This window comes from Battus philenor, unplaced genomic scaffold (genome assembly GCF_028537555.1).
Source record: "Battus philenor isolate CCGP_79_NKW_IND1 unplaced genomic scaffold, ilBatPhil1.0.hap1 SCAF_6, whole genome shotgun sequence".
Lineage (NCBI taxonomy): Eukaryota > Metazoa > Arthropoda > Insecta > Lepidoptera > Papilionidae > Battus > Battus philenor.
Genome location: NW_027181726.1, coordinates 3,876,721 through 3,892,576, shown reverse-complemented (window position 1 = coordinate 3,892,576; position 15,856 = coordinate 3,876,721). Strand labels below are relative to the sequence as shown.

Genomic DNA, 15,856 nt, shown 5'->3' with positions numbered 1-15,856 from the left:
TTTACCATTGAGTATATGGTAACATAAGCATCTACTTTTTTTCAAGCAAGCGAATATGGATTAATTTACTTATTTCTTTTTATATATCTATATATACATAGATATATAAAAAGAAATAAGTAAATAAATGACTATATTTATAATGATATATATATATATTATCTATGTTTGTAAGATTTGATTTGCTGAAATAAAAAGCACCTATATTCCAGAATTAGCTATTGGTTGCCCGGAAAGTTCGCGAGCAATTATGTATCGCAGCATTTCCTCCGCCAAAGTGGCTGTATCTGCACATCTGGTCGGTGAACAGGTGAATTTAATTGCATTATACAACTAATATTACAAAATATGAACCCTCTTGTATGTTTAATTTGATTTATGTATTTTAATTTCAGGTTGTGCGGATAAAGAGCAATAATTTTACAGTTCGCGTAAAAATTGATGTATCATACCCTCTTAAACCACGAAATGTTTCTGGAAGTGAGTATTTTAATTTCGTTTATTTTAAAAAAAATTCAAAATCTGTACACGACATGGTCGTCGTTTTAGACCATAGACGTCCTCTGCAAGACTTAAGCCACCCTCAAAGATATCTATGGGGGATATACCATAATCGCCACGCTTGGTAGGCCGGTAGCGATCGCAGTGGTATCATGATACGCAGAAGACCGCCGCTGCCCATCCTCTGGAGACTTGTTTGTGAGAAGTGGCAATTTTATATAATCAATGCACAAAATGTGAATTATATAAGATTGTAATCCCGGGAATCGAACCGGCGATCTATGATCGCAAGTGTCAGTCCTCTACCGTTGGGCTACCACTGCTCGTGCTACATACGTATTATAAACTAATTGCAGAAAGGCAAGTGAATTCGCGTGGATTTTTAGACATTTATATTTATTTATTTTTAGATACGTATAGATTTAGGGAAAAAATGAAATTTCATTCGCAACCTGGCTTATTGACTACATTTCATTAATATTTTTGATAAGTAACTAAGTTTTTATTGTGGTTAAAGAAATATAAAAAAAACTATTTTCAGAAATCATATTAGAAAACAGTATAATCGGTAATGGAGTGCAGATAAGAGAAGATCAAGAAATGAAAATCATTGATTTGTCTCTTAAGGAAGCGAACATAATCATAGACGTGGATGTTGATATTGTAAGTTTGAATAGTCTTAATTATTGTAATAACTTGAAATTAAATTGTGTTGCTCTTGTAATTAAAGCATTTGTCAAGAGCCGAAATCTGAATGAATAACTTATATTTATTTAATTTACGAAGTTAAGAACTTTAAAGTTTCGAAATAACACTATTATTTCCATTCTGTCTATATTAGCCAAAAGACAACAATAAAATAGAAGCTTTGATCTGATTCCGGCAAGCGCTTTTGTATTGTATGGCTTGATTTCGGCACGAAATTGCTACATTTTTCTTTTTACATTTTTATTTCGTCTGCTTTCAAAATTGCAATTTTATAACGATATAGTATTGAAACAACCAGAGCATTTTTTTAATTATTTCGGTATTGGTTCTGTGAAAAAGCTGGGATTATAAAAACACAATTTTTTCGACACAAAGCTGTTGATGTTTGTCTCGGCATTGTAGTTTACAAAACACTTTGTTTTCATGATTATTAATAAATATATAAAGGAATCCTTATTACCGTTAGTCAAGTCATGATTTGAGAACAACTTTGTAGAATTCATTTTTTTATTATAAGTGTCCATCACATTTTAGAACATTTTTTACGGAAATAAACTTTCATACTTGAAGCTATGACCTCCGCGTATTTAACTGTGTTCACATGTTGCAAAGTTATGTTGTTTTTTAAATACTTATCTGTATTATTGATTACAACATTTTATTGTTTATATCACATTTAATCGATAAACAAAGTGCTTACTCTTAAAAATATTACTAATTTTTTTATTTGAATGTGACAGAGGAATAACTTCATTTTTAGCAATATAAATCCTGTTGGGACAACTAACAAAGAATTCAAACTCCAATCTTTATGGAAATGAAATACATAAGCACCTCCTTCATCCTGACTTCTGTCAGTGGCATTATAATAATTTTGTAAATTTACTCTGTATTTTTTTAGGATAATTATGAACCAGGTTCCTACATGTTTACGACGTCAATTAAATTGAACTCGGACGATACTTTTAAAACCAGAGGTAAGTCAATCAATTTATTTTGTATCATTTATAAGCAATAGTGATAGTTACGTAAGAAATTTAAAAATTTTGTACCTATTAATTTTTTAACCAGGGATTCCAACTAGCAGGACTGACGACATGTAAACCTGCAGGAAGTTACTAGATGCGAATAGTGCAAGACCGGACATCGGCTGATATGATAATCATGATGTTTATGATCAACTTACCGAGTTGGCTCATCAGTGTAATTTCTCGTTTAACTTTAACAGATTTCAATGAGACCTGGGTGACGATAAGTCCAGAAAATCCGTCAACATCGTTGGAAATAGAGCGGCGTTGTTCTGGTGAGAGTTGCTTGCCACAATTGAACATGTCGCTGGAATGGTCTGGGAGGTACATTCTCTTTAATCACATACGTTATACAAATACTATTTTTCACAATACTACCTCTCCTGATTATCTTTGTACTGGAATTAGTTGTATACATGTCGCGGTACAACAGGAAAAAAATATTACTAATAAACATTTCAATTTTGCACACTGTAAGACTTTAGTAAAAACGTCCATTTATCTACCATTGATATTTCCTTATTACACTTTCTATTTATCATCATTATCATTTCAGTCATAGGTCGCCCACTGCTGCATGTAGCGTTTCCCTATTGTTGTATAATATGACCAGTAGAAAGGAGTATGCATTCATCTTCTCCAGACAATCTTAACAAGGTCGTCTGTTGTTTTGGGGGGATATCCTGTGCTGCGGTCTCCCCTCCAGAGCGTTAAGACCATAGCGGCCATCTGTTCTGAGCGCTCTGTGGCCTGCCTATATCGGTTTATTTCGGATATCCTTATTCTTACTTCTTACAATGCTCTACGAATTAATTATAATTATCCTTGTTATACCGGAGATAATATCAACAAATGTCATGTGTGTACTCCTGTAAAGTTGTTTCACGTCTTAAATTCTTGGCGTTTCACGTTTATTGGAAAACTGCACAGTACACAATAAAGTTGTAGATAAATGTTAGTAATATAGAAAAAACATAACAGTGTTTTTGCATAGGATAAAAAATCAGGACAACATGACTACGTTCTAGTCATCAACAAGTCAATTTTAAAATGTTTATTTAAATTTATTTATTTACGTACACCAGCAGTACACACGATTTAAAATTAAATTAAAAATAACCATAAATAATAGTTTTGTTATATGTTCCTTTATTAGTGACACAACATTAAAAATTTACTTTATACAACATTGCAGAAAGATTATACTTTATTAAATCAAAGTAAACTGATTCAAAAGATTGCAGAGAAAAGTGGCCGCACATAAGATGCAACATCTGGCTTACGAATTTAAACGCCAAAAGAGCTCTTAATTTGAAAATGTTTCCTCTGACGCATATTCTTCTTCAAGACTGTGGGTTTAAAAGTACTCTATTAAAATTAAAATTCAGGTGTTTTCTGATTTTTTTTTTCAGTCAACCGTACAAGTTAGGGTCTACGAACTTGGAAATAGTGACAATACGCTTTAAAAACCACGGAAACAGTTCTTATGCTCAAACTTGTGCGCATTTGAAAGTCAGCGGTGCTCGGATTGCTCGGATTGGTTGCGTCGGTCAAGATACAATCTACAAGTGCCTCCTTCCTATACCAATAAGAAGAGAAGCAGAGGTGAGCTGTTTTCATTTTTTCACTTAGATATCGTATTAAAAAGTTGGTTATTATAAAGCCAGCCGCAGTCCAATTGCCAAAATTAAACATATTTCAGAGTGATCACTTTAGTTATTAATTTAATGTCTTAACTATCGACGACTGCTAACAAAACTAAATAATGACGATATTTTAATAAAATAAAATAAATTATTAGTTGACATCAAAACGGCTTTAATTCTTGTTACAATTGTTTACGTCCATTTTAATTATCTGTACCTTTCATTTGCTTTTAAACCCGGACTCGCAAATACAATTCTCGGTTCCAAGAATTCGCTATAAGCGATACCTTATTCCTGGTATTTTACTTTCAGCATTTAATAGAAATGATGCTTAATATGAGCGAATCGACAAACAAAGACGGCAGCTTAATGGTCGATGTTAAATTTTATAACAATAGTTGCTCATTGGAATCGGAGTTCCAGAGTTTAGAGTTCGTTGTACCATTCGAGTTGGATACTGAAGCTGTCGTTCTGTCTGGGTAATTGGGTTTTTTTTAATATTCTGTTAAAATTGTGGGCTATTTATGTATAAGTATTTATCACAACTATTTTGTATTTTTTTTTTATAATCACATTTACTATAATATGTCATCATCACATGTATAAACTCTTCACGTATCATTTTTTAGCCGCACGGGTGGACAATAAACTGCCAAAAGTAATTTCACAGGCCAATAACTTTTGCAGGCTTGAAGGAAAATCAAAAAAAGTGAAAGTCTTTTTAGGTACACCAATACCTCGCTTTGCGTCGTTTCGTTTTGCGTTTTGTTCGAAGTTGCGTCGCTGCTTAATTAGTACTAATTTTTACTATGCGTTGTCAGATTTTCGAGGTTGCGTAGTTTTGGGTCCGAGTCTTTAAATTTTTTAAAATTTTCTTTTTTTTTAAAGATGGCAACACTTTTGTTTCTAATTGCGCCATGCCATCAAAACTCGGGGATTTCCTTTCTAACTAAAAGTCAACGCAATTTGAATACAGTTGTGTTTTCACTTTGTTTTGCTAATTTTAAGAGTTCAGTTTCAATTAGGTAGTGTGTTGTGCTTTTTTTAAAAGAGAATAATAAATTTATATAAATTTTTACGTGTTGTTTCTGGTTACAAAAAAGGTAAATATTATTCCAATTTATTTATTGGCACAGTTATATTATTTTTGTTTTTTAAATGTTTAATTTGTTCTATTTTCTTTTTAAAAAGTAGTATTTTCGTGACCCTGGAACCTATCTTCGATCTTTAAATGGTTTGCTATAGAAAATCTTAATACACTTTGCGGCGTTTCAATTCGCGTCGTGTTTTTTTGGAACGTAACCATGACGCAAAGTGAGCTATTAGTGTATTCATTTTAACATTAGTTTTATTGTTTTTTCAAGTCAATTATTAAAGTAACCATTATAATTACTCATTTCATATCTTAATAGTTAACAATAGTGACTTAAGAACCTGTTTGACATTTCGTACACTACATACGGAGCTTAGTAATATTTTAACTTTATTAATAACGTCACGGCACCTCTTTTTTTGGTTTTAATTAATCTATTCTATTCTTATCTGTTTTATTTAACCGCCTAATGTTTGGCAAAAATTAATTGTTGCTTTAACTATATTCCCTTATTTCTGTTTTTTCTTATCATTCTATGTCGAGCAAGCTGATTTAGTATTTTGCGATTTAATTACATTTACGTGTTTTATACTTTATTTACAGTTCATCTAACAACCGAACACTTGCAGATAGTGAGGTTATTGATACAGCATTAGAAACGTTTGAAGACCAACACGAATACACGGTAAATTTCGCTTATCGATAACAAATATGTATTTATTATTGTTAATTTTAAACAATGTTATAAAAATCTAATGAAATTTAATAACAATTCAACGCGTAAATTATTTAATATTATTTATTACTTTTAAAGAAATCTTCATACTAAATTAAATGTTAAGGAAAACTTTAATAATTTACAGTTTTGTATGATACAGTTTCATTACTTGAGTGTAAACTAAGAAGTAGTCTTCCGGTAAATTCGTTTGATTTGATAGATAGAATGCGTTTCTGTAAAGAAACCCATTCCGAATCTAAGCTTGACAAGCTAGATGCTATAGATGCAAATGAGCCATGTAAACGAGGGCTATGCTCAGAATTTCTCTACGAAATCGAATTATAAATGAGGAGATTCGTAGACAAATGAAAGCAAACGACGTATTTTTGCAAGTAGTGAGAGAGAGAGCAGGTTATATCAAGCCATAGCGCGCAGAACATATATCCGCTGGGATTTTACAATTCCGCAGTGGAGACAATGAACCAACAACCGCAGCTTGCGGTGTCCATTCACTAATAAGGTTTATTAAGGTCATTAAAGCATGCAGGCTGCATCCAACCAGGCCGATAGTAAATCTACGATATACTATGATACGACATTCTATGGCTGGTATGATGACGATGAACATGATAAAAGGATTTCTTTGAAAAAATTCTTATTTAGACTTGTACCTTAATTAGATTTCGTCATTTAATACAGCTTCAACTGTGTGATGGTTTCTTGCTAATCCTATTAACTTACAGATTGAAAATAATGGTAGTATATCTTGGCAAGATGTCCGTGCTGTGATTAAATGGAGTAATACACGGATTATTGAAGAATATAAAGTGAGTGGTGCAATATAATTTAAATTATAATTTTTAATTACATATTAGATTACTTAACCCAATAATGCTTACTTATTGACGAACTTAGTTATTTATATCAAATGTCAAATAAAATTTTAGAACTTGAGAACTTTATGAGTATAATGTTATCTATCCTAAGTGAAATTAAACACTTGTGTGAAGTAAAACACATGACTGTTCCTTTTGAAATGCTTGCATTTAAAGAAGATGTTACGCTGGTAACCATTTTGTCTCTGTGCAGTTTCGTCTAAATTGAGCTCACTGAAACAAAGGTCTGCGAGTTAAAAACTTTAGTCTGGCTTATATCCATGTAGGTGTATAATGTTGTGACTGACGTGTAGTGTGGACACAAACACCAAGAGAAGATTACTCGGCGGTCGGGAGAGACACGAGTCTCTCTTGACCACCCTCGCTAGAACGCGGTCGATGCGGACGCGGTCGCCGGTGTCGTACGCACGAATGTGATTAATAGCGCCCTACCGAGGCCCGATGTGAAATATACTTGCATTGACAGAATTACATGTCTATGTATACATCTACGGGAATATATCATAAATTATTACCATAGCCGCGGCGTATGAGTGGCACGTTGTGGCGACCATTGTCAATGTGGTGACTTGTTGCACTTTAGGCGTTACTCGAATTACGTCGCCTGTCAACAAGACAATTGTTCTCTCTTCGCTTAGAGTGTACTCGGTCACGACTCGCGGGTTAATTATTTGGCGATTGTATGTAGGTTACAAATGAACGTTGTGCGTGTATTTAGTAATATGAATCCGCTGAAATTTAAATGCTAGTTGTAAAGGTTATGTAAATGTTTTTCTTATGGCGTGGTCACTATAAGGAGTCATGCGAATATATAGAAATAGTAATGACTACTTTTAAATTAAAAAAAAAAACTTAATTAGTATTTCCACATATGCGAAAAAGTAGTCACGTGTAGAACGCATATTTAAATTTCTTTACAATTGTCGACGCCCACTCCTACTATCTCTCCCTTTCTTCCTTTCTTCTTCTTGATATTAGCTTCCTCGGGCGGTTTATTATTTCGGTGTTCCCAAGGTAAATATTTTTCAATCAGACGATTCTATAATTTTGGTCTCAATAACTTACCGTTACATTTTACTTCTAGATACTGCTAACTTCAGTAAGGTATAAATGTGACGTATATAATGCGACTGATGAAATGACTTATATATGCATGTTCAACTTGGATCGTCAGTCTGCTGTGAAAATTATTGCTATCATAGAAGTGTCTGAAAAGGCTGTAGGTAAGTTAAGGTAACAGGTTTGAACTAAAAATGCATTTCACTTTAGCTATATTAGTCACTTTAGTTAAATTTGACTGCTACGCGGCGCAAAAGCGCTGCGTCATTTTGTCTCGAAAACCGCGGCCCAATTTCAGAACTGCAAGTTTCAGTGTGTCTTAGTTTACCAAGATGTGCTACTACACCCATATTATATTCTAATTTATTTTTTGCTACTCCCCTGCTTGTAATCATTATTAGGAAAAATCTAAAGAAAATAATGATGAAAATTGGTTGGTATTTGTCTAAATGAAAGTGTTTTATTTGACAACATCAAGTTAAAATATGTTCCGAAGTTTTCGTGTGTTCTTGAGAGAATTGCTTAGTAGTCAGACGGTTGAATAGTAATTTATAATCTATTACGTTTAATAAATCTAATTAATCGATTAAAAAAAGGTGAAAAAGTAGAACAAATGTATCTTGAGAAACCTGCATTAGAGATAAACTAGACTAGCGTGTTTGTGTCTTTGGCAATGAGGGCAGAAGTGAGAGACCACATTTTTTTTCGTAGTTTATATCCTTTGTTTAAGTAATATAATTGAACTTTTATATCTTTCGTTGTAAATAGTTTTGATAATAGCTATAGTCAGGCGATATATTAAGAATATAAAATAGCGTGGTGATTAAAATTAGGACACACGAAACGCAGGCCGAGTTAGGCTAACGATTTGTCGACACAGGCCGATGATAAGCCTAGCCGGACTAATGATTGGCCGAGTTCGGTCCGTCTCTTCTTTTCTAGACAGATTTAAAAAAAAAAACCGCAATTAAGACATCTGTTCTCCGCATAGTATCGGCCAACATACTAATTTTTTTTTAGTGAGATCAATCATTATTTAAATATTTGCTATTCTTAAAATATAATTTCCTTAATTTATTTCCTTTTAATAAGTTTTTTTAGTTGTCCATTTACTTTGAATTTTCTCTAGATATATATAATGCATGTGTTTTGGCAATAAGCGACTTTCTCTTTTTGTTTCAGAAAAATATGTAATAGGCAAAACCATTAATGTTACTTCAAAACTCGAGTTGTACCTACTGCCGTCTGAGACGAAGAAAGAATTATCGTAAGTAGAAATATATATATATATATATATATATATATATATATATATATATATATTAATTTAATTGTTTATATTTTATTTGTATATCGGTAGCAGAGAATGGGCTGGACTAGCTCGTGAAAGAAAAGATTATCTTTCTTACCATATCAAAATTATAAGATGGTTTAGATAAGATAAAAAAAGGAACCTTCCTCAAACTTTAACTTTTTTTGAATGAAATACCGTATTGTATATTTTAGACATATTTTCTGTATCTCTTGATATCATGAGCCATACATACATATGATTATTATCTTATACTATCATATTGTTTGATATATAGTTAATGGAATCAGGCGTTACCTTGCGTGGGTCTATCCTAATTAAGAAAAGGACCAATATTCAGCCATGCCGCACATGCAGTGGTAGTCGTGCAACAAAATGCACTCGCCAGCCCGCTGATAAATGCGTATGCGGCAAACAATGCGAATTACACAACTGCCACCGTTAAATCTCTCAACAGGTGTTTCACCTCTACACGGGGCATCTTCAGGAGTTATGTTACACCGATTAGTGCCAAACACAGTGCACGATATATATAAATACGATATATTTATTATAAATATATATATATATATGTATATATATATATATATATATATATATATATATATATATATATATATATATTTAGATAAGTTTTAAAAAGCCTGATTGCTCGTGGATTTACTTATAAACGCCCAGTAAAAGGTCTTGTCCCAAAATTTGCTTTTTTTTTTGAATTAATGAACTACGAACAACGTTTCAGTTAAATTATAATTTAGAAAGGAAAAAATCTTAATAGAATTATTATCTATTTTTTAGGTTGACAACAGTTATACAATATCACAAGGAACTGTCACTAGGACATAATAAATTTGTGATAATCATCATAGCAATTATAGTCGCCGTGTTAATATTGGCATTATTAATCTTCGTTCTTTGGAAGGTAACTGTCATATTGTTTTTCCGTAAGTCACACAAAAACCAAAGTTATGAAACATACGATTTACACGACCTCTTTCACATATTTCTTAGACAAAAATAAACTTTATGTATTAAATTACAATAGACGGTTGAAGTTTTTAATTCAATATTGTACACTTTCAGTTCGGCTTCTTTAACAGGAATACGAAAAAGAAGCTAATAGAAGAGAAAAAAGAAGACGAGAGAAGAAAGAGTATGGTATGTTTTCAGCACCGACACTTAAAGTTTAAAACTACTGCATGTATATTGAAGTTTTATTCTAGTATAAACTGTAAATAAAGTATTCATAAAATAAAATAAACCAGGTGTACGACTTTCTGGAAGTGTAAACTCCATGCATATATAATAAGATCTAAGTTACTGTGTTATGTTCATTCTAACTTTATGCCTACAACTAATTATTTTTTGCGTTAATTCGAAGTAATTTAGCATTAAGAATATCTATTTATTTAATCATGATATTGTAAAATTTAGAAAAGCGCAACATAGGCCACAATAATTAAATAATAGGTTACTATAATTAGTTCGCCGTACAGTCGGATGTCACCCTGTTATTTAGACAGCTTTAGGAAGGAGTCACAGTAAAATTAAGTTTTAGTATCAAATCATGGCTTTCAATCTTATAGCTTATGTAGAAAAATCGTTTCTGTCATCTTTCGTCTACTTTCGAGATGAATTAAATGTAAAAAATAAATTTCTGTTTTTCAACAGAAATTTATTTTTTACATTACAATAGAATTATTACAAGTTATTGTTTAGGTTAAACTTAGATCAGCTCAACGGGAGAATTAATGATTAAGTCTATAAAAGTGATGTAATTTAAGTATTGTTGTTTTAAAACACTTTTGTTAACATTTTTATTTATTTATATAACTTCTATTTTAGAAACGACCTACAGAAACGAATACAGAGGATATCAACGTTATTGAAGGAAATGCAGAAACGTTGGACGTAAGCATTGTTTTTATTTACATTTATTGGTCTCAAATCGCAAACTTAAATAAATATAAAAGTAAATGTTAGTTTGAAATGTTCAACTAAAAACAAACAATTTAATGAATGGAGTACTGTCAAATGATTGTAATGCATATCTTGAAGTCAATAATACGGTATATGATGTAAAGCTATAGTTGGACTAAAATAATTTGAGGCGATAGTAACCGCTCTAGTTATATATATGAAGGAAGTGACAGTGGAGGGCGATTACTGTTTTCAAAATTAATTAAACGTTATAGTAAATGTAAGTACTCCATTCAGTGTACTTACATTTACTATAACGTTTTATTCTTTTATTCTTTGTATCGTCGTCGTTTTGGCCTGTAAACGCCAATGCAAAGGATTGGTCTTCCCCAAAGATATCTATAGAGGGGATATACCATCATCACACTTGGTAGGCGTTATGGCAATCGCTGCTGCCCATCCTCTGAAAACTTGTTTGGGTGAACTATATAAGAATGTAACTCGTAGAGCTACCACTGTTCTATAATTAATTACATATATTAATAATTTGTACATGAAAATTTAATAACGTGTAGTTTTCAGGATGATCTGGAGGTTATTGAGGAGCCATTGCAAGCGGAACCAAACACAGGCGACACCAGCGATCAATTGAGCCTTATATGTGAAGCTGAAATTCACTGAAAAAACTATATTAAATACTTGTATATTATGTATATATATACTATGCGCAAATTGGTTTTAATTAGTGTCTATAGAAATTCATGTGTTGTTGCGCTTAAGTGAATTTGTGTCAAATCATTGTATCTCTTATTTATAATAAACAAAAAAATATCAATGTGTTTGTTTATTTCTTTACAATAATTAGAGGCTGTTTCAAAAAGAAATAGTTTTTCCTATTCGTTTGTCATTCATGGAAGATAATGGATTGCGTCTCCCTTCTCAGATCAATCAAGTTAACAAGCAGTGACTTGAGCGTAACAGCGTTGAGGGATCAATTCGATTGCCACATCTTAGTCTCAGTTAATCCTGATGGATCCCATTTAAGTAATGGGATGAGAGGCATTATATGTGTAAAGCTGCCAGTAATATCATGTTACACGAGCCGAACATTGCCAGATGGACGGTGGCATTTTTTTTAACAATTACGTCTAATAATAGTAAAATTAAGAGGAACAAAAGAAACGGTTACATTACTACCGAAAAAAAAACATTTTTTAAAAAAAAATACTGGATAGTTACTTACGTGTTAATAAACATAAAACTTTATAAAACCATTAAAAAAATAAAAAATTCCAATTACCATGTTAATACATTAATAATTAAGTGATCAGTCTGAAATATATTACACTAACTTATATTTTCCATTGGAATGAGATAGGGCAAACAACTTTTAGGCAAATAATTTTTGGCATTACAAAGTCTACCAAGATAGATAGTAAGCAATATTTAATAAAAAAAATAGTAGTTTGAATTTCGAAAACATATGTTATCTGTATTGTTAACAAATGATTAAAAATATATATAATAAATATTCATTTACCAGCTTAATGCATTTACATCTATAATCAAACACCATGTATATTCATTGTACTTTATCAAAACTCGTACATGGAACCAAAAATCTTGAGAATATTATTCCTTCCGCCTATTGCTTAATTATGGCGCTCGGTGATGTTAATTAAAATATGTTTGATCAGAAACTTTAGTAGTGCTATTCTATTTTGAAGTGTGGCAGATAATAATTATTTTGTGCTCTGGTTTAGTTGTAATTAAAGGTAAAGGAAAATTCATTATTTATATACGGTACTAGTACAAGTATATCCGCTATCAAAGAGTAATGCGTATGAATAAAGATGTTTATATCGATGTGTGGTATTAAATGAATTCCACCTATAACGTTATATGTACGCAACCTATAAGCATAACACGCGTTTTACTAGCATTCTCTTCTCTCTCATTAGGCCCGTATATAAGAGTTTTATATAAAAACACAATTAGCACAATGTGTAATTGTAAGCGAAATCGATTATAAATTGCACTTCTTTCCCATTTCGGCAGATAGACGCCCGCTGAAAGGCATAGGCCTCCCCTATAGATATCTATGGGATGATTTACCGTTAATGATCGCAGTATGGTATTGTGTCAGGTAGAGAACGCTCCTGCCCATTCTCTGGAAGCTTGAGTTTCGAAGGAATTCCATGCAACCATCAAACACGCGACCTACGATCGCAAACCTCAGTCCTATACCGCTGGTTTACCACAGCTTAAATCACTGTAAATTTCGTTGTCTAGAAATAAAAGGTGACAAATTACAGCGTTATAGAGGGAAAACGCTGTTATTAGAAGAACGTAAAAAGATTACAAGAAAACGCGTTTAAAATCTACCTTATTATAAGAAGGATATATAGTTTAAATGTACTTGTAATTCGATTCGAGTGTGCATTTGTAGTGTGTGTGTGTCAATAATATAAATAAAACTCACACAAACATCTGACTATTTAATTTTCTTCAACAAAGTCCGAAGGCAAATTGAATCGGTTGCAAGCAAAGTGCAGAAATGTGTTCACGTAATTATCTGTTTATTTGCCGTTTCATTACTGTTTAATTTTATTGTTGGTTAGCTGTTTTAAACTTCTTATGGTTGATTTAATTGAAAATATATCTGTTCAGCATTTAAATTAACGAAAAGTTTTATTTATAAAAGAAGATTTAGTTTAATTTAATGAGATTGCATTATAATGAACCTCTCATAATAATAAATTATTATTTTTAAAAAAATTGTCCTTTTTTCTAATTTCAATAAGCAATACTAATATTTTAATTATCTAAAAAGTTGAATTTGAAACTCGTCACAAAAAAATAACATTTATTTTTAATTTTATTAGCAATTACGTAAGTAATGTTAACAGAATAAAATAATTTTAATTATTTACAAAGTAGATTCTATTTTTTCTTACGGGTAGTTCTTATGTTCACCATTTTATCGATAAAAACGTCATTAGCCGAGTTCATATGATTATAGAACCCGCATTTGTAGATTTAAACAGGTAATCCCTAGTATAGTTTACCTTGAAATAATAATAGTTGTGTAATCACTCCGATGTTTGCGTGAATGATTTAAATTCTTACATTTAATGACACATGATGGAGTAACCATTCTAGTAACGTTTGAATTTAAATTTGAACATCGATATAAATACGGACGGATGAGGTCGCTGCTATCGCCACCATGCCAAAATTTTAAATTGTAAATAATCTTTCTGTACATGTGAATACACCTGCTTGATGCACACCTCCACGGAATTTTTCGCCTCTTAATCACCATCAAGGAGGACCTGATATTTTTTCTTGTGAAAGCTCACCTCCACCTGTTAATCGCGTGTATATCTATTATTACTGCCCTGAGAAAACAAGATAATAGGATGGTGTAGAAAAGGCTTGTCATCAAATGCTTCAAGATAGACACGTCCTTTAGAAATGAATAGAATCGTAGCCGTGGAATTCCAGAATGTTACATTTAATAACAGGTTACATTTATGCTACTTTTACCTGAGTTTGATAGGTACAGTTCTGTCGAGAACGCGTGCACTTAATATACACCTACGCTTTTTAATGGAAAATAAATTATATTCAAATTTCTGTTTGCGGTAAAGATATTGAGAGAGCCGAGTGTAAACTCATATTTTGCGGTTGCAACAAAGTGCAAAAGTTTGTACAAACTAATTTTCTGAATGTTAATCGCTTTGGAGTTTCCGAACGGTATTTGCTGTAGAGGTTTCAAATAGTTCCATACCTCATTGCTTTGTTCTCCGTTACTTGTATATTGGTTTTAAATGTAACCAATTATTATTGTTATTAATTTCACGACTCTTCTATAAACTTGTCTAGTAATATAACATTAATTTAGATGTTAAATAATAAAAATTATGATGTAAGATTGGAAGTTTATACAACTGATTTGATTTTGCTCGCAAAATAAAAAAAAATGGATCTTGATTAATCCTCTTAGTTGCTGTTGAGTAGCACTAATAATTAAGTAAGAAGTATATTAAAATGTATACACAAAGTTAAATGTTTAATAGTATAATTTTATTTTTTAAAAAGACCTATGGGGCATATAAGGAAGTTCGAAGAAAACAAGCGGTCGGTTTACAGCGTGTGAGTTGCAGCGTTGTATGTAAAAAAAAAAAAATCCGACGAGCGCAAATTAAATTTTATTTCAAAATAATAACCAAAGATAAATTAGCACCACGCGGCACTATTATTAGCACTATATTATTATTAGCAACATGTTATAATAAGCACTGGTTGTAAATACCTAACCGTAACACGTCTTAGTAAATACAGACGATCTTCGACATAAGTGTGCGTACTAAATAAACTTATAAAGATTATAAGATATTTCACGGTTTTTCATAGAATATTGTATGATCAAAATTTTATAAGATCATTAAAGACCATCGTGATCGGTTTCACGTTGTTTAGTTTAATCAAAATACTGAAATAAAGTAAATCTGAACTTCTTATCTTTTCTGTTTATTTTTCAAAATATCCTTAGAATTATTCGCAACCCAAGTAATAGTCCAACGAGTTATCTTCGGCGCATTTCTAAAGAAAACCTTTCATACTCACTTACTACAACCATCAATTGACTAGTTTCATAGAAATCTTTATTTTTTCAGCTGTTAGATGTCCACTGCTGGACAAAATCTTTTCTTGGAAATATCAAACAGGACCCGTTGGAAGCGGCCAGCGTCCAGTTATGTATTCCAGTTTGCATATGTTCAGTATTTTGACGACATCAACTAGGTCGTCCATCATTTTGTGGGTGTCAGTAGAGAATTCCTAAGAAGAAGTGTCTTAATAGATAAATAAATAAGAAATAATAAACCCATCGATACTAAATATAAAAAATTCAACATTTATTCGTGAGCTAAAAAATCAAACATTGTGAGAGGGTCAAAGTCTCGTGTCT

At 31.8% G+C, this 15,856-nt stretch overlaps 2 protein-coding genes across 2 annotated transcripts in view; one reads left to right on the top strand and one right to left on the bottom strand.

Annotated features, from left to right (window-relative positions):
• LOC137930454 (integrin alpha-PS4-like) overlaps positions 1-15,856 on the bottom strand; it is a 95,156-nt gene that overhangs the window by 32,563 nt on the left and 46,737 nt on the right. The gene's annotated exons all lie outside the window — the stretch shown is intronic.
• LOC137930319 (integrin alpha-D-like) lies at positions 416-11,580 on the top strand. The gene is made up of 14 exons (XM_068773550.1): positions 416-480; positions 1,043-1,164; positions 2,111-2,186; positions 2,438-2,561; positions 3,650-3,842; positions 4,196-4,362; positions 5,580-5,661; positions 6,438-6,521; positions 7,675-7,813; positions 8,832-8,916; positions 9,760-9,883; positions 10,045-10,119; positions 10,807-10,872; positions 11,464-11,580. Exons 2-14 carry the CDS (start codon positions 1,102-1,104, stop codon positions 11,560-11,562), a joined length of 1,377 nt encoding a protein of 458 aa, XP_068629651.1. The 5' UTR covers positions 416-480; positions 1,043-1,101; the 3' UTR covers positions 11,563-11,580.